General features: G+C 53.7%; 2 protein-coding genes across 11 annotated transcripts in view; one reads left to right on the top strand and one right to left on the bottom strand.

Moving 5' to 3' along the window:
* Positions 1 to 3,487: 3,487 nt before the first annotated feature.
* C25H1orf43 (chromosome 25 C1orf43 homolog) lies at positions 3,488 to 6,744 on the bottom strand. The gene is made up of 7 exons (XM_050984764.1): positions 6,578 to 6,744; positions 5,995 to 6,096; positions 5,718 to 5,826; positions 5,518 to 5,571; positions 5,113 to 5,279; positions 4,934 to 4,992; positions 3,488 to 4,544 (listed from the first exon to the last, which is right to left on the bottom strand). The coding sequence occupies exons 1-7, from the start codon at positions 6,644 to 6,646 to the stop codon at positions 4,346 to 4,348; spliced, it is 759 nt and encodes a 252-aa protein (XP_050840721.1). The 5' UTR covers positions 6,647 to 6,744; the 3' UTR covers positions 3,488 to 4,345.
* A 21-nt stretch (positions 6,745 to 6,765) lies between these two features.
* The window catches only part of UBAP2L (ubiquitin associated protein 2 like), a 29,640-nt gene continuing 17,981 nt past the window's right edge, over positions 6,766 to 18,424 (top strand). For 3 of the 10 annotated variants that reach the window (XM_050984679.1, XM_050984676.1, XM_050984673.1), the window contains exons 1-8: positions 6,953 to 7,093; positions 10,704 to 10,833; positions 11,405 to 11,482; positions 12,528 to 12,638; positions 15,097 to 15,265; positions 15,577 to 15,672; positions 16,327 to 16,372; positions 16,815 to 16,924. In XM_050984679.1, the coding sequence (XP_050840636.1) occupies positions 10,744 to 10,833; positions 11,405 to 11,482; positions 12,528 to 12,638; positions 15,097 to 15,265; positions 15,577 to 15,672; positions 16,327 to 16,372; positions 16,815 to 16,924 (700 nt within the window). In that variant the 5' untranslated portion in view covers positions 6,953 to 7,093; positions 10,704 to 10,743. Of the gene's footprint in view, positions 6,857 to 6,946; positions 7,094 to 10,703; positions 10,834 to 11,404; positions 11,483 to 12,527; positions 12,639 to 15,096; positions 15,266 to 15,576; positions 15,673 to 16,326; positions 16,373 to 16,814; positions 16,925 to 18,424 lie in introns of those variants that run through there. The other 7 variants (XM_050984682.1, XM_050984674.1, XM_050984681.1 and 4 more) reach the window with 4 other exon arrangements.

Here is an 18,424-nt window from a genome sequence, read left to right as displayed (position 1 = left end):
GTCCCAGGTCCCTAACCTGATCCCAAATCAGGTTAGGATCTCCCATGGAAGAGACCCACTGCTCCCATCCAGGGACAAATGTTGAGGGCTAAAGGGGTCAGCACCCAGAGACCCAGGGGACAGAGAGCTGGTGGCGGCTCTGGGTACCCTGGGCAGGGCACTGGAGGGGACAGTGCCCACCGAGGTCCCTGAGCAGTGGCTGCGCCTCCATAAATAACACCCCCCCCCCCCCCATGCCAGGGCAGTGGAGGCAGTGCTGGGCACAGGGCCACGGGCCTTTGTATTGTCATCATCCCTGGCGTGAGCGGGGGGACAGGTGGCAAGCGTTGACCCCGCTGCCATCCCAAACCTCCGCCAACCCCCAGGACGGCTCTGGGCTCCCCCTCTCAATCCCATGGAGATGGGCAGACAGGTTTTATTGCAGCAGTGGGGACTAGCAGAGGGTGCAGGACAGGGTGCAGAGGGTCCCCCTGCCTGAGATACGGCACAGGCGGCATCTGGCCAAGTCGGTGCTGGGCGTCCCTGGCGCTGTAAGAATATGTTTGATATTTAGTTGGTTTTCCAATAAAACAACCTAATATCAAACATATCAGACAGAGACGGGGAAGATGGAGGTGGGAGAACCCGGAGCTCAGCTGCCTGTAAGGGAAAAAGAAGAATATGCTGAGAGCTGGGGTGGGAGTGATATCCGGGTATAATCCCCAAGGCACTGCAGAGGCAGCACCTAGCCTCACCTCAGTGCCTGGAGCCTGCTGGGCAGCTGTGCTGGTACTGGGCTGCTCAGGATGCAGTGCTGGAGCAGGAGGCGTCCTGTGGCCGGAATGAAGCTGGAGCAGGGCAGTGCAGGCTTGGTCTCCTGACATGGCATGTCAGGGCACACCTTGACATGCACTGGCATGGAGCAGCATGCCATGGCAGGCAGCGCTGGGGACAAAGGGACCCCACATCCATCACCATCTTACCTGGGCTGGCTTGGGGGACTCTGCTGCGCTCTGGCTTGGGGGTCGCCTGGCCGCTGTTTATAACCGCGCTCGGCTGCACCGAGCAGAGGGACGTGGCCAGCGACAGCCCTGGGCCCGCACACGTGGCCTCGTTCCCATTAATTACCACCCATTGACGTCCCCCTGCCCCCTCCACGGACCCTCGCGCCCTTGCCGCCCCGCGCTGCCGGTCGATGCGGTCAATGGCCCCGTGCCGCCTGCTCCTGCCCCTGGTGACACTCCCTGTCATTAGCGGGGCTGTCAATACTGGGGGCCAGCCCTGGCCTGTGGGCCCTGTGCCACCAAGGGGCTGCACATGACCCTGCCCAAGGACGAGCCCCATTGACACAGGGGAGTTGTGCCTCACATCCCCTTGCTTTGGGGAGCTGCTGGAACTCACGGGGGTATCTCTTCCAAGGAGCAGCTGGAAAGGCTGCCTGTAACCCTGCTGCATCCATGTTGAGGATGTGGCCTCATCCATGCTGAGTGACTGAGGCAGGACCCCAATCCACACTGAGGCAGCTGCTGGGACCAGGATGGTGTTGCTCAGTGATGAGGGCACATGAGATATCATGGAGTGCTGCAAGCACAGCCTTCCCATACCACAGCAGTGCTTTGCTACAGTGGGACACATCAGCCTCGGGAATGGCACTGGGGGCTTTGTGGAGGCTCAGGCATTGGGGGACCAGTGGATAGGACATGGGGCAGCCAGAATCCTGAGTGCCATGGGAAAGACAGGGACACAGCCTGGCCTTGCGGTCAGGGGCTTCAGCCTCCTGAGATGGCCACACGATGAGGTGGCAGTGGGGACAGCAGGGACACACGTGGCAGCAGCAGTGCCAGAGCCGGGGGCGTGTGCATGGCGCTGGGTGATGTGATGCAGCCCGACAGCCGAGCTAATGAAGGGCCGTGGTGGGGGTGGTGCTGGCCCAGCAGCTGCCAGCCCTGTCAATAAGCAGAGCCAGAGCAGGCACTGATGGGCCCTGGGGCTGGGAGACACCAAGGTCAGGCACAGGCAGAAGGGATGGGAGGTGGGGGACAGGGCCATCCCAGCTGGGGGACAGGGATCCTGGGGTGCCTGGATGGGACAGGGAGCATTGCACCCAGCTCAGCCAGATTCCTCTCCCTGCTGCTGCAGGGTCGTGCCACATGGCCAGGAGCACTGTGGCACACGGCATGGTGCAGCAGGACCTGCGCTGGGACAAGGACCCGGTGTGGAGCACCCAGGCTGGTGAGGCATGCTGGCCGTGCTGCCATCTCCTGGCACAGCCATGGGCGAGATGAAGTGTGTAGGATCCGGGGCACCCAGGGTTGCAGGCAACATGTCTGGATCCCAGCCACGGGAATCATGCTGGGCTGTGCCTTCCCCCCACTGCTGCCCTGGGCTGTCCCATGCCTCACATGCAGCAGACACAGCCTGTCTTGCTAAACATGTTTTATTCTCAGTCAGGAGCTGGGCAATGCCAGGCCAGTGCCACTCACTGGGCTGAGCATTCAGAGCCGCTCCACATAGAAGGCTTTCCCCTGCTGGCGCAGCTCCTGCTGGTGCTGTAGGTGCTCATCCAGAATGAGCTGGCACAGGGCATCTCGGCGGATCTGCCAGGTACAGGGGCAGTGCTGAATCCCCACATTCCCCTGGTTCATCAGAGCTGGGAGACATTGTTCCCCAGGACAAGGGGGGCACCCACCCCTGGCACCAGAGGGCTGGGGGACCCCAGCTGTACCCAACCAATGCCCAGCCTCACCACTGCCTGCTCCCTGCCTGCAAGGTGCAGCTCCAACTCCACACACTTCTTCAGCCGTGACTCCGTGATCCACTGCAGCACCCCAAGGGACGATGCCCAGCACTGTGGGTTCTCCCTGGCCCCCTGCCCGCTATTGAGACACAGGGTGGGCAGGTCATGAATGCAGAGATGTTCCCCCCAGCCTGCCCTGTGCTAGGGCTCCTCACTGCCCACAGATCCCCAGCAGCAGGGGGGCACTCAGCCCCCAGGGCGCTCTGCCAGCTCTACCTCCTCAGGAACCCTGCTCCAGCATTCCCATTCGCCTGGACCTGCAAACAAAGAGCAACGTTCATGTGGTCCAGGGTTTAACCTGCACCAGGGCACACTGCAGCCCACTGTCTCCACCTGCTCCCAGGACAGCTTCCATCTTCCCAGCCCCTACCCTGTCTGACCTCCTCCCGCCGCAGTGAGGAGCTCTGGCTGTTCGGTACTGCCATGGCCAGCGCCACAGGGCCCCTGCAACGGCCAGGGTGTTAATGGAACACCTGGGCCTTAACGGCATCCTGGTTACAGTAACAGCCTCCCAGATACTGTACTGGTGCCATCCTGGTTACCATCACTGCATGCCAGTTACTGCCATGGCATCTCAGTCACCACAGCACTAAAGGCAGCATCCTGGCTACCATTAATGGCATCCTGGTTACTTCGTAGCCGCTTCAGGAGGGACACAGCTTGGAATCCGGACGGGGCCCTGCAGTCAGAGGCCAGTGGCACACATCCTACTTGAGCTAAACTGTCATTTTATTAAACAGTAATTAAAAAGTGCCGAGGTCTGTACCCTCCACTCTGTGTTGCCCACGCCACAGTGACGGGTGAGCTGCCGGCGCTGTCCTCAGCCTGGCAGGACGCAGACTCAAGGTGGGGGCCATGAGCTGTCAGCCCCAGGAGCTCGGCAGAGGCTGGCATGCGAGGCGCTGGTGAGAGTGGGAGCAAACACCCCCTTGGCAGAACAGACTCTCTCTCTGTCCACTCGAGATGTCCCCAAATACCCGGGTGCAGGAGAATGAGTAGAAACCTCAGCCCAAAGCGGTGGCTTAGCCATGGTGCTAGGAACAGGCACCAAACTATTTCTACCCCATCCAGGAGCACAGGCAGGCTGGGCACAAAGGGCTGACAGCAGGAACAATGACGTCATGGGGAAAAGTGTTCACCCTTTGGAAAAAACAGACAAGTGGCTCCAGTGCCCAAGACCCTCATGGACAGGACGGACAAACAGCTCCCGCCAGCTGCCGCAGGGAAGGACGGGCGGAGTGGAGCGCTGGCTGGGATCCATGTCTTTATAAATAAGCTCAAGCTCATGAGTTTGTTCACAGGGTCCAAGACAATGCAGGACTCAAAGGCTGGAGAGTCATAAGCCTGTGGCAGAGAAGGCCGTGGGGCTGATCCCCATGGGCTCAGCAGCTCCAGAATGGGCTCCTGGTCAGGGCCAAACTCCAGCAGTTGGAATGGAGCCCCTGCCGAGTGATGACCTCCAAAGTGGGGTGAGGGGGAGATCTGAGAGTGCAGCTGGTTCCTCTCAGTGCTGCCTGCACTGCAGCCCAGACCCGCCCAGCATACCCACTGCACCAGGCCCCTGCACGCTCACAGGGTGCTCTCCAGTGTGTTGTAGTTGTCCTTGAAACTCTTCAGCTCCAGGAAGTGTTTGGCACGTTTGCTCTTCTGGCTGGAAGGAAGGTAGGTGACCTGGATGGTTGTGGGGTTGGAGACTTCAGGGGACAGCGTGAGGTCTTTCACTGCTGACTGGTGCTGCCGCTGGCTGCTGCCACCCCGGGCCTTGGTGCTGTGGGCAGAGAAGAGGCACCATCACTGCTGCTGCTGCTGCCCCAGAGCAGCTGCTCAGCCTGTGTGTCTGTCTGTCCAACATAAAGCAAATCTGTTTTCGTGATGACAACACTCACTGAGGTCTTGGCATCTAAAGCTACTGCTTCAGTGCAAGTCCCTAACTCAAGGTGGCTGGGGACAAGCAGGAATAGTGACTGTGACCATGGAACAAACCCAAAACTGCAGTAACCGATGGGCTGCAAGGAAGGAGCGAACCCAGAGGGACAGATGGGCGCAGACAGGCCCTGTCTCAGATGACACCTGTGCCTAAACCCACCTCTGTTCATACCTTCCCATGGGCTGCTGGGGCCCAGGAACCCACCACTGCATCTAGGCAGCAGCACTTACATGTTTGCCAGTTCATTCAGAGCTTCCTCATACTTCAGATATTCCGTTTTCCCGAACACCTGGATACAACCAGAAAAGACCATGGAACATGGAGCTGAAGTCAGGGTGTGACTCAGTCCCAGCAGCAGGGCAGGGCACAGGAATGCCCCGTGGGGACAGCAGGGCCCCCCAGCACTCACCCCAGTGCCGTAGCGGGCGCTCTCGTAGCCATCCAGCAGGGTGTCAATCAAGACTTTGCGGATGCCCTTGAAGGAGGTGCTGGAATTCCGCAGCTCCAGCAGGTAGGCACAGAAGTTCTTCCCTATTAAAGACTTTGGGTACCGAGCCTCTGCTTGGAAGGGGATTTCTGGAAAAAGGCACAACAGCTGAAGCACATGTAAAAATGCTTGTGCTCATCCCTATGGTCAGGAACCACTGCCTGGATAAATCTCCATCCATGCCCATTGCCCCAGTACAGGGGGTGAGCCAACCCTCAGGCCACCAGAAGGAGAAGTGACTGCTACTCCCCAGTGAGCACCTGGTGGGGGCTGCTGGCAGCCTCATTCAGGTCCTTCTGCTCCCACTCTTGCCCTAGGCTCCCTTACCTGATGTCCTGATTGCATCCAGTGCCTTCATCCTGTACAGGTAGTTATAGCAGCCTGGTAAAGAGAAAGCACAAACTGAGATCTCTGCAAACCTTGGAGGGAACTGGGGAGAGGGAAAACAGAAAAGAGACTATCTCATGTGACAGGACACCAACAGGAGCAGTCAGAGGTGTGGCTTGGCCCCAGGGAACAGTGGGTACCTGGTGTCTCCAGCTGCAGGAGCCGACCGTCATCCTCTGCCAGCAGCCGTGGCTCATACTTGATGTCCTGCACCCTGGACAGTCGAATGTCAATCTCCTCCTTTAAATCCTGTACAGCAGCAAAAAAACATTTACAGACTGCTCCCTTTGTTTGTGGGATCAAAGGGGCAAGAACAGCCTTAGATGCACCCTCCCCACTGCCTCTCACCACTCTGAAGCAGCAGCTCCTGCATGTCCCTTCAGGCATGGATGGGTGCAGGGAATGGAGAATACCCACCTTGGGTGCGTGCTGTCCCACGGGCACGTGGGGGCCGCGGCGGGACTTCATGGCGAAGCGCATGATCTGGCGTTTCACGAAGATGAAGAGCAGAACAAAGACCTGCGGAGCCCCAGCGGGGCGGGGGTCAGGCGTGTGCCAGAGGGGAGGTCTCACAGCCACCCCTCTGGCTCCCGCTTGCCAGCCCCTCCGCCCCCGGCGGGCACAGAGCTCCCAGTTCAGCCCACTAGGAGCCCCGGGACACTCAGGTCAGCCCCACTCAGGTCAGCCGTGGGCCCGGGCCCTCCCGATCTCCACAGAGACTGCCGCTCACGTCCCCTCCCCACCGACCCCAGGAGCCCGCGGGCGCTCCAGCCCCATGAGGGCCCCGAACCCGACTCCGAGGGGCTCCCCACAGACAGTCCGGGCCATATCTCACGGGCGCCTTATCGACCCCTCGGGCCCCGGCCCACGGCCGCTCCACGGACGCGCCAGAATCAGCCTCGCGGGGGCCCCACGGACTCGCGTGGTGCGGCTCCGCGGACAGTGCAGGCCGCACAGACGCACGCGCCCGCCCGTCCCGCCCCGCCCCGCCGGCCCTCACCAGGCTGCCGTAAGCCATGACCAGCACCACGTTGACCCCCGAGAGCCAGTTGCTGCCGGCCCCCGCCATGCCCGGCCCGGCCCGCGGCCGCACAACATGGCGGCCACAAAGCCGCCCTGCGCGCCCACCACGTGACCGGAGGAGCCCCCAATCACGTGACCCGTACGGGCCCGCCGCAGCGGCCCCGCTTACGTCACGTGCTCGGCGTGGGCAGCCCCGCCCCGCGCGGTCACGTGCCGGGGGCGGGGTCGGGGGAGTTGTCAGTGCGGGCGGACCCAGGTAAAGTTGCGGCGGCGGCGGCGGCGGCTCCGGTACCGCGCGGCCCCCGAACCCGCCCCCACCGGCTCCCGCCGCCGCCCCCTGCCTGCCCGGCCTCGCCGCCTCCCACCCACCCGGCCCAGCTGCGTCCGGTTCCCCGGGGGCGGCTCTGAGCCCCGCCGCCGGCGCCGCTGGGCCCCGCGCGGCCTAGTGGGCCGGGCCGTAGCCGGGGGCTGGCGTAGCGCGCGGCCGCCGCAGGTGAGGCAGGCGGGCGGGCCTGTGCGGGTGGGGGGGGTGAAATGGCGGCCGCGGCCATGAGGGCGGAAGCGGCCCGAACTCGCCCGCCTCTCCGTTGCGGGCCCGGCCTGGCGCCGCTGTGGGGGCTCCCGCCCGGCCCCGCCGGCGCCCTCCGCTTCGGTCCGGTTCGTTGCCTCGTTGCGAGCCGCGGGCTGGGCCGCGGGGTCGGGCGGCTCCGACCTTGCCGCGCTCTCGGGGCCCGCCCGTCCCCGCCGCTGCCGGCGGTAACAATGGGAGCCGTGCTCCCGCCCTGCCGGGCTCCTTGCGGGCCGCCAGGCCCACTGCTGCCACCGCTCCTCGGTGGCGCCCCGTGGGTCGTGGCACGGCTGGTTCCTCTGCTCGCGTGAAATTCCCGGGTAGCAGCGGTTCGGGGGTCCTGGAGGAGCCCCGGCCCGCGAGTGCCGCCCTGCTCCACGTCCCTCCATCCCGGCCGGGGGGCTCTCCCTGCGCCCTCCGGCCCGGAAGTCTCCGGAGCAAAGCGCTGCCTGTCGATCCTCCAGTCGGGGTCTCTGATGGCATATCCGGGAGCATCTCCCTAAAAGCTCATGCTTTGCATACATGGAATGATTCGGTTTGCGGCCACCATGTCTTTGCTCTGGGGAAAGCCTCTTGTATTGATAACCTTTTTTTGGGTTCTTATTCTGCCCCGTGTTGCAGGAAAAGCTTTGCCTTCTCTGGCCCTTTCCTTTCGGGCTTTGGAGCTTTTTTGCACATGTTATTAAGCTTTGTCAGAATGGGATGAAATTACCATTTTTCTGTATTAACACATCAGGAAACTGAAACTGGGATGTGCCAGGGCAAGCAGCAGCCAGCAGGTCTGGCACCGCCATGGGACCTACAGATCCTGGTTCTGAAACTGTAACTTATCTCGTTTCTAATAAAATGAACAGTTTGTTACATTTTTGTATCCCCTCATTTTCTGGAGACTCCGCACTTTCCTTGTGTAGTTGAGACTCTCCTCTTTAGGCCTGGTGGGAAGGCAGGTCTGAGAAGGAAAGGGGGTAACAGCAAATGTCTCATTTGATGCAGTGTCTTTGAGCAGAGGGTTTTGTAACCCGTAACTGTGAGCCTCCTTTGTTTTCCCTGAGCCCTGGGGTGCAGAGCTGTTGGCCTGAGGTGTGAGCCCTGCTCCTTGCAATGCCAACGCTCCAGTGCGGACTGGCCACCACTCCCTTGGGCTGGAGCTGCTCTTTCAACTCTTGGTGCATGGGTGCAGGTTTGCTCTTTCAAGAGAAGAGGTGGAATGCTTTTGATGAGAGCATCTTTGGTCTGGGAAGCTTTCTTGCAGCTGTGGGGCAGTGCAGGCATTGGGGTTCTGTGGGTCACTGCTGCCACTGAGCCCCAGTTCCCCAGTGAGGAATGAGTTCCCAGTAGCCAAGTCCTCTTTCCCCAAGGCTGCTCTGGGGTCTGCATGGGGACACCTCCTCACCTGACAGCCTCACCAGAGTCAGGTTCTGGCTGAGGTTTTTACCGTAGATGGTTTTTTTTTAATGGGTTTTCAGCACGTGAAAGGACAAATGCTTGTGTTACTGGTGGCAGGGTGGAGCATGGCAGCTGCTGAGCAATGCCCGGGCTGCACAAGGTTTGGGCTCAGTCTGCTGCACCTGCAGCCCAGGGAAGCTGCAGGCTGGGTTTCTGTGGATGCGTGGAATCACTTCCCTCTGGGCCTGTGGTTCTGCTGGGTTGGTTTAATACAACAAATTGTATGTGAAACTTACAACTGGAAGAAAGCAAAAATATATGCCATGGGAATGGAGCCTACACAGAGGGGCTGTCTGGGGATAGAAGGCATTTTCTGCTCTGCCTTGGCAGAAGTGCAGGCTTGGTGGTCTTCTCCTGTACCTCTAGGTGTCCTGGTAGCTTGGATTGTTTCCTCATAAGGGACCTTGGCACTCTATAGCTGTAAAACTGTGGTGTGAAGTTGCCACGAGGCATGGGGGGGTGAAGGGGGGAATTTGGAGGTTTTGTGGGGAGCTGCAGGAGCAATTGCACAGAAACTTACCCACAGAGAAAGGCCAGGAGCAGCTGTGGGGGGTGTAGAGGCAATGTTAGGGTCTCTCTGCTCTCAGGAGGGATTTCTCACCCAGTCCAGTACTTGCAAACTTCAACAAGAGATTCCCCAGCTTTTCCTGTACTATTTGCTAATGCTGCTTCTGAGCTCCCTCCTTGGCACACTGTTTTTCCCTGTGCTGCCTTGCTCGTGGACAGTAGTGTTTCAGATCAGATCCTTCACTGATTATCTTGCTAAGTTCCATGCTTCTGTACTCTGTAGCTCCTTCCCATGTCCCTTGTGTCTGCCTGGGGCACAGCAGCAGATCCTGCTGCTTTGGGGGAAGGCTTTGCAGTCTTAGAAATGAAATACAAAAATGTGAATTCTGTGATAATTGAAATTTTGGGGGCTTAGAAGCTGTGAGTCCTGACAAGTGCTATGGGATGTCTCTCACATCATTTTTGCTTGAAAAGCACTAGAGGGGGTAAAACCTCAGTGCTAACCCCTTTTCCAACACCCCCTGCCCTGAGACCCAGTGTGAGATTAGAAAATTCTGCTTGCTTTGGACACTCAAACTTTTCTTGGGATTTTTTGCCTCAAGCAGTGTTATCTAACAGTGTTACTGGTTGTTATTCCTTGCAGACATCTTCTTCACTTTTTTAGTATGTTTGTGATCAAGAATATTAGGAAAAATTTGGTTTTCCAGTTCAAGGGAATAATTTAAAAAAGCAAAAATAGGCACTTCTGCAAGGGCAATTTTTCCTTAAAACAAAAATTCCTCACACCTGTAGCACCACTTATTGCTGGAACATTTTTGCTTCCCCTACCCTGCTTTAAAGGCAAGAAAGGAGAAGGGGAAGCAGCTGATGTGTCTGAGGCTCTGAGATGCTCTGTCCTTCAAGTGAGGTTTTTTTGAAGCTTTTTCAAGCCTTCCTGCACAATTGGATGGCCACAGCGTCAGCTTGGGTGCATGGCAGATCTGTGCCCACTCACACATGTTCCAACAAGAAGTTGTTAAACTCTTTGCCTCAAGTCCAGGGAATGGCTTCAAACTGAAGGATGGTCAATCTAGATTACCTGAGAAAGAGGTTTTTTACAGTGAGGGTGGTGAGGACCTGGCACAGCTTGCCCAGAGAAGCTGTGGCTGCCCCACCTCTGGAAGCATTCAAAGCGAGGTTGGATGGGGCTTGGAGCTACCTGGGTTGTTAGAAGGTGTCCCTGCCCATGGCAGGGGAGTAGAACTGGATGAGCTTCAAGGTCCCTTCCAACCCAAAGCAGTCTGTGAGTCTATGATTTTCCTTTGGCTCCTGGTGCCTGATTGCTCTCACCTGGATGCAGGTGATATTCCATCTGGAGCACTCTGCCATGGTATCCAGAGAGAAACCTCAAGGAGTACAAGGGGCCATTTTGTGTTGGGAGCACGTGGTGATGGCAGCCTGGCCCACTGTGGTTTTGGGGAAGTGGTGGGGACCTACAGCAGCCATTCTGGCTGTGTTGCCTTTGGGATTGTTCACTCTTGCTGCTGCCTTTTGTTTGTGGTATCTAACAGTCTGTTCTCTCTTCTCCCCTGCCCCACCACAGAGTTGAACCTTGTAAATACTGTTATTTGTATATACTGTAAATGATGACATCGGTGGGCACTACCCGAGCCCGGGGCAGCTGGGAGCAGACACAGACACAGAGCCAGACGCAGCACAAGCAGCGGCCGCAGGTAAGGGCACTGGCCAGAGAGACCAGTGGAGGCCTGGCTGGTCAGTGCTAACAGCTGGGCTGGCCTGACGAGCTCCCCGTGTGTCACAAGGTGCTTCTGCCAGGGTCAGGTTAATGGGGCAGCTGTTGGCACTGGGGTTTCCATGTCTGTCTTCATGTGAGAGCTGCTGCTGTGATTTGGTTTTATTTCCGTTTGCCCATTCCTCGCACGTTTTCATGAATACAAGTGGCTGACAAGCCACCTGCAGTGGGTCTTGGTGGTGTGGCGGTGGTAAGGTCTGCCCCAAAACAGATTTGGTTTGGGTGGCTGCTGCTCATCTGGTGCCATGAGGCCAACAGATATATGCCTTCAACAGTATATCCCTTTCTTCCAGACTCCTCTTCTTGATCCTTTTTCATCTCACTTTCTCCCTGGAATTTTCCTTCTCTGACCCTTGTGTGTGCCTTGTCTTTGCCATACTGATTCCTTTCCAGGATTTCCAGAGAACTTGGGGTAGCAGAATGGCCTTTGGAGGATGGTTTGGAAATGCACCATTCTGACAATGTCCTCTGTTTCTCTCTGATTTCTTTAGGCTACTGCAGAACAGATTCGACTTGCACAGATGATTTCGGACCACAACGATGCTGACTTTGAGGAGAAGGTGAAACAAGTGAGTGTGGAAAATGAAGGTGAACTCTGTCAGGAAGCTGAGATCAGTGCTGGGAGTACTGTGAATGCTGGGGTGGGTGGGAGGGACACACCTGGGACACTCCTGAATTTCTTTGGACTGCCTTTATAAAATTGTATCATAGCATGGTTTGGGTCAGTAGGGACATTAAAGGGTATCCAGTTCCACCCCTGTGCTATGGTGATATCTTCCACTATCCCAAGTTATCCCAACAGTGCCAGGGCCTTACCACCTTCACAGGGAAGAATTTCTTCTTGATAGCCTGTATAACTGCCCTCTGGCAATGGAAGGCCATTCCCCTGTCCTGTCACCCCAGGCCCTTGTCCAAAGTCCCTTTCTGCCTCTCTTGGAGCCCCTTTAGGCCCTGGAAGGGGCTCCCTGGAGCTTTTACTTCTGCAGGCTCAACACCCCCAGCTCTTCCAGCCTGTGTCCAGAGCAGAGGGACTGCAGCCCCTAAATCATCTCTGTGGCCTCCTCTAGACTCGCTCCAGCAGCTCCTTGTCCTCCCTGTGCTGGGGCCCCAGAGCTGGAGGCAGCTCTGCATGGGGATATCAGCACAGCAGAGGGGCAGAATCCCCTGCTGTGGGTGAGCCTAGGACAGCACTGGCTTTCTGGGCTTCCAGCGCATATGGCCAGGTCATGTTAACTCAAACCCCCAAGTCCTTCTTCTCAGGGCTGCTCTGCATCCATTCTCCCCCAGCCTATGTTTGTGTTTAGCATTGCCTTGATGTGGGTGCAGCAACTTCTGTGATGCTGAACTTTCAGTTTGTTTCTCCATGTGACAGTGTTATCCTGAGCAAAGGAGGTTGTAGTGAAGGGAGGGTCATGGTAAAACAGTGGTAACTCAAAATTCTTGTTGAGGAACACAGTTAAACTGAGAAGGCTGGGGAGATTCCTTAGCCCTTCAATTTTTTGTTGAAAGGTTTCTGGTTTGGGATTCAACTCGCTTTGCTCCTGAGAGACCTGTAGAGAATTTGGTGCCATCTTGTTTTGGAACATGCTGACCATGGTGTTGTTTTCTCTACAGCTGATTGACATCACAGGCAAGAACCAGGATGAGTGTGTGATTGCTCTGCATGACTGCAATGGGGATGTCAACAGAGCCATCAATGTGCTGCTGGAGGGCAATCCTGACACGGTAGGGTTGGGTCCTGGAAATCTGCTGAGGCCTAGTTCAGTCTAACTGCCTCTTTGCAGATGAGGCATCCAGTAATGTCCAGATAAGGAGAACCACTGTGACTGAGTAGTTCCACAAGAGCATGCACAGTGTGGCTGTGACCTGGATGCTGAATGCTGCTCTCTGTGGGCTGTGAGAATGGCCCTAGGTTTGAAGGAATAGAGGAGAAAAGGTCAGAAGTAATTTCCTTCCTATTGCTTTTGAATCTAAGCAGTTCAACAGTAGTACAGTGCCATCTGTATGTTCTTTCGCACCAGTGAGTATGAAGGAACTTGCTTTTCCCCTTCAGGGCTGAGTAACCTGCACTGAAAGGCAGGTGTGTGTCAGCTGGGGTTCCTTTCTGTCAGAGCAATGTAGTTTTTGTGTCTCTGGCCCTGAAGATTAATTTCTCAGCGATTCACTGACTGGCTTCTGTGCTGCTGCCTATGCCATGGTTTTGAGGGCCTTTTTTCTGTTTGTTGTTGTGGAGTTGGGCTTGGTTGCTCTTTCTCATGCAGGTGCTTTTCTCAGGCAAGCTGAGAACAGCCTGATCAGCCCCAAGAACAAGAGTGCTTGCTTAGGAGGAACCTTCCTGCATGCAAGATGTCATTTCTTTTGTGACAAAGACAGCAGAGATGCAAGTACTGTTACAGTCCTAGAAAAAGCCTAGGAATGTGAGATCCTTCCAAACCACTGCTGATATTACATATCTTCCTGGCACCCTGGTTTGGCTGGAGTCAACTCAAGTCTGAGTTGAGAGTCTAAATATCATTTTAGAATATTATGCTTTAGCTCATTTTTTTGCCTGTGATAAGCCCTGGGGGTATGTCGATGAGCTGGACACCTCAAACTATATTTTGACTATATTTTGACTATATTTTGTGTATTGCACCTGCTCCCCAGTGTCTGATTCTCTGCTTGCTTTGGCTTCAGACAAATTCTGTACAGCACATGTATGCATACCTCCTTGTCTTTAGAAAGCCCTTTCCATTGATAACTGAATAAAGGAGCTTTTGGAAATCCTTTTAGAAAAGGGAATGATGGATGTGCATTGCTGAGGTACAGCTCTGCCACAGCTGTGTTCTCCTCCACATCTTTTGTAATAAGTGACTTCTAGTCAGAGAACAAACCCCTGCTATCACAGCAGTGTAACTGCCTGGAGAAACACATTGCTCATGAGAGTAGCACCCAGGACAGTGTGCAGCACATGGGGCTGTGGAGCAGCACCTCCTTTACTGGATGAGCAGCAGGAGGCCCTGCAGGGCAGGGCCATGGAAAGGCAGACAGGGTGGAAGAAGTGCTGGGCTGCCACTGATCCAGGCTGGTGGCCTTGCGGTCACAGCATCTCTGAGCACAGGCAGCCCCTGCACTGCCACTGGTCAGCACCTTGGAGCTGCTTCTGACCTGGTCTGGTTTGTTCAGCAATTCCAGAGAGGGGATTTTTTACAGGAAACAGACCTGTTAGTTGCTTGGGTGCTTTGGTGCTGAAGACAGCTTACCTGCTGAGCTAGTTACTGGCAATGTGTTGTATTTCAAATAGTAAAGGAGCAGGTATGATCCTAGCATTAGATTAAACTTGATTTAAAAAAAAGACATTTACTTGAAAAATGTTTACTTGAAATACTGTAATTTTGAAGTTTATTTCTAAGCCAGATACCTATGGAGAAAGACTTTGGAAACCTTGGGTTTGATGGCAGTTTGTGCCACTGTGTTGTTGCATTTCTTGTCACTGTCCCTGCATGCTGCCATTGAAACCCAGCTGTCTGTCAGTTGGGTTTTCAGGTGATTGTAAATGACTTAAGACTATTTTTAATTGTTCTAACAGTGAGCAGCATCAGTTTAAGAGTATGAAACCAGCTGTCAGAAGATACATGGGTACAGGCCCATGGCAGTAAGCTGGAGGCAGACTTAACATTTTACAGCTGAACTTGCCAGTTGGTTAAATTCTGAGATACGTCTCTCCATCTAAGATGATATTTAAGGGAGAGGTTTTGTTAATACCTTTGCATCTGCTCTAAGAACTTACCCCAAATGTTGACTGCAGCTCACTATGAAACATTTACCTGGGTTATTCTGAGAGTTCCTGGTGACCTGTGTGAAATGGCAGGCTTTTTTTCCCCCTGAGCAAGGTAAATGTATCCATGCTTTGAATTCTAGAAGTATCATGCCATCTCTATTGAAAATTTTAGTAGATCTTTGCAGAAATGGAATAACTCATCTCCTGTTACCTCATGTTGGGTGCAAGTCAACTGTAAGAAAGCTTGGCTTGAAGGAGGATGATGTGCTGCGTGTGGACTGATAGACTCCTTAAAAAATTGATCGGAAACCGTTTTTGAGGAGACCCCTGTTACATTCTCCATAGCATGTTTAAATCTTCATGTATTTGCACCTTTCATTGATCTAACTGGGATTAATTTCTTTCCCCTCTGCACACCTTCAGCATTCCTGGGAAATGGTTGGGAAGAAGAAAGGTGTCTCAGGACAGAAGGAGAGTGGACAGACGGAACCCAGTGAAGAAAGCAAAGAGAACCGGGATCGGGAGCGGGATTTCAGCAGACGACGTGGAGGGCTGCCGAGGCGAGGCCGAGGTGCCACCCGTGGAAGAGAGTGTATGGACCTGCCCTTTAATAACCCCCAAAACCCTCCCACTGAAGTACTCTGTGCTGTGGAACAGCTGTCAGCAGAGCTTTTTAGGCAGACACATCTGGGAGGAAAACCACCCGTGTGTGTGGATCTGTTCAATGCTCCCCTGTCTGAGATGATTCTTTGCGTGATGGCCTCACTTACCATCAGCTTAAATCAGAAGTTCAGGGAGCATGTGGTGATGTGATCCCCCACACAGCCACTGCATGTTGGGGTTTGAGATGTGGTCTAAAGCAGGATGAGTTTGAAATTGTCTTTGCATTGTTCTGTCTTTCAGTTCGGGGCCAGGAGAATGGGCTAGATGGTGGTAAGAGTGGAGGATCTTCTGGAAGAGGCACAGAAAGAGGGAGGCGGGGACGTGGCCGAGGCCGAGGTACACATGGGATGTGGGGTCCTCAGGGGGTGGGAGGAGGAGAATTACATCAGTATATCTATCTCCCATGAGGTTCCAAAGCCTCTTTTATGGGAGGAATTGCGAAATTGCTTTCCCTTCTTAAAGATGCTAGAAACAGCACCTAGTTCTTGCATCACATCCATGGAGTTAGAAAAAAAAAAAGTGCATTGTTACAGAGGTGGGGAAGTTAAAAAGCTCAAGGTTAACTTATTTTGCAGGTGGCCAATGGCTTGTTAGCATCAGAACCTGCATCCTCATCATTATTATACATGTATCTGAGCACCACCATTGGCTTGGACTTTAAATACTTGGGGCAGAAATTAGTTTTACCCCAAAATCTGCTGCTTAGGAATTGTTGCTGAGGTCACAAACAGCAGAAATCAGAATCTGGGGTCCAGTACTTCTGGTTTGTGCCAGTTGGAAACCTCATGTGAGCCTGGATTGATGCACTGCTAATCATGCTGCCAGCCAGCTGAGGTCACTCCCATACATGAAAAGATGTTGCTGGCAATCCCATCAACCCAGGAAGATCCTCTCCACTTTCATATTCTGGCTGTCTGTGTGTTGTTCAAGTGTTTCTTTGCCCAGTGATGTAGAGCCAAGGGACAGCAGTGCATGTGTGTGTGTTTACAGGTGGCTCTGGACGGCGAGGGGGAAGATTTTCTGCCCAAGGCATGGGGTAAGTTTCACTGACATAAATCACAGCAAAAATAAAAGTCTGTGCATGAATGGTACTGTTTGTGTCAGTCATTTCTGTTCCCATTTTCTTTTTTTTTTTTTTTTTTGTTTTGTTTTGTTTTGTTTTTGTTTTGTTTTGGTGTTTGGGGGTTTTGTTGGGGGCATTGTTTTTTGGGGGGTTTTATGAGGGTTTTTTTTTGTTTGTTTTGGTGGTGGGTTTTTTTTTTTTTTGTTTGGTTTGTTTGTTTGAGTTTTTTGTTTTGTTTTGTTTTTAATGAGACCCAAGCTGTGTCATGGTAACTTAAATTTAGAATGGCTGGTGTAGCTGAAGTGTCTCTCTGCTGTGAGAGGTGCCTTGTGATATGTATTATAGTCTGAATAAAATCAATTGCTTTCAAAACACTTTGGCAGAGTGACCATTTCCATCCTCTTGTTTCTTGCAGAACTTTCAACCCAGCTGACTATGCCGAGCCGGCCAGCACGGATGAGAACTACGGGAACAGCAACAACACGTGGAACAACACTGGGAGCTTTGAGCCCGACGATGGCACGAGTAAGAGCCTTCACATGAGTGTGTGCTGGCTTGTATTGAGAGCGTGAGTGGGTCTTGCATCCCTCCATCTCTGTGAGGACATTCTAGGCAGGTCTTAGGCTCAGGGATGGAAGAACAGGTCGTTGGTTCAGAGATGGATTTCAGTGACCCTGGTACTTTGCACCCTTTGCACATTAGAAACGGCAGCTGGGTGATTGCTCTAGGGTGAGCTTGTGGTTGCTGTTGCCTGACAGAGGCACAGGAACACTCACCTGTATTTGTTTTCCTGTAGAAACCATGCTACTGCTTGGAAAGGTGTTTTTTATAAACTGTAGTGTGATAAGCAGATCCAAGATCTCCAAGTGTTTGGTGCATCCTCCAGAGAATTACTCGGAGTCAGATGTATTGCTCTTCATTTTGGTACTGAGAGCATTCTTTCTTTCATGGTCATCTTGCTCAAACCATGGTGGGGATAGGACTTTGTTACAGAAACAAGCTGAAAGCAATTCTGCTTCCTTCCCTGTTTGAAGCAAACATGTTTGCTGGGTGATTCTGAGCACCCAGCTGCCCTCTGCACATTCTCCTGCATTGGAAAACTGGTGCTCTGGGTTTTGTTTCATGTATGCACAATATTGAGACACAGGTGAGCTCAGATTTTGCAGTGTGAGAATGGGACAGTCACAGTCCTTGATTGTAAATGGCCTTTTTGGGGGAGTTGGGGTGGAGGGGAGGAGGGCAGGGCTCATTGGTGGTTTTATTGTCTTTTTTATGGAGCAGTCTGGCACCACTGCAAAGTCAAACTATTTTTCCACAATCACTGAGTATTTAAGTAAATACCATGTCTTGGGTATAAGAAGCATCCACACCTGTGTTAATGGTGCTTTAGACCCCTTCCATACTTCTTGGTTTTGCTGAAAAACTGATAGGTTTGGAAAGAGAGAATTAAAGTCCCATTATCTGGGGGATACCTTTTACTGCATACTCTTGGTGTCAGAGAGAGGGGTGGGGGTGGTTCCTTTGTGTTTTCATGGGTTTTGTTTGGGTTTTGTTGTTTTTTTTTTTCTTCAGAAAACAGCTATTGTGGAAGGAGGGTGTTCTTGTGAAACACCAGCAAGACAGAGTGATCATCTTCTTGGCAGAGCTGAGAGGGAGTTTTAAATAGCAGAGGGAGTGGACACAGCTCTGTGTGCTGGAAGTTTAACTGTCTAGTGGGAACAGGCTTCTGTTTGAATGGTTTTCATTTCCCTGTGTTGGTGTTTTGTGGAATTGTGGAATGAAGTGGGTTAGAGTGTGGTTAGGGGGAGAACTGAAGATTTTTCTGAGGAACCACTCAGATTTGTTCTAGTACTACAACACAGCTGTCAAGTTTATTGTGCAAAACCACTGGTCACCTGTGTTGTGTGTGGTTGTTTTGTTTTCAATTTAGTAGCCACAGGCATCTCTTTAAATTAATAATATCCACAGGTACAATATGACTGGTGTACATGGGGGCAATGAAACTCACCTACACTTTTTTGAGTC

This window comes from Serinus canaria, chromosome 25 (genome assembly GCF_022539315.1).
Source record: "Serinus canaria isolate serCan28SL12 chromosome 25, serCan2020, whole genome shotgun sequence".
Lineage (NCBI taxonomy): Eukaryota > Metazoa > Chordata > Aves > Passeriformes > Fringillidae > Serinus > Serinus canaria.
Note: the sequence above shows the minus strand (reverse complement) of the source record. Positions and strands in the feature narration are given on the sequence as shown.

Bases quoted from the DNA above. Each gene is read 5' to 3' on its own strand.
- C25H1orf43 (XM_050984764.1), bottom strand. From the start codon at position 6,646: ATGGCGGGGGCCGGCAGCAACTGGCTCTCGGGGGTCAACGTGGTGCTG. The intron at 4,993-5,112 runs GTGAGTGCTGGG...GGTTGTATCCAG, and splicing joins GCGCCCGCTACGGCACTGGG to GTGTTCGGGAAAACGGAATA. The intron at 4,545-4,933 runs GTAAGTGCTGCT...CTCTGCCCACAG, and splicing joins CTGAATGAACTGGCAAACAT to CACCAAGGCCCGGGGTGGCA.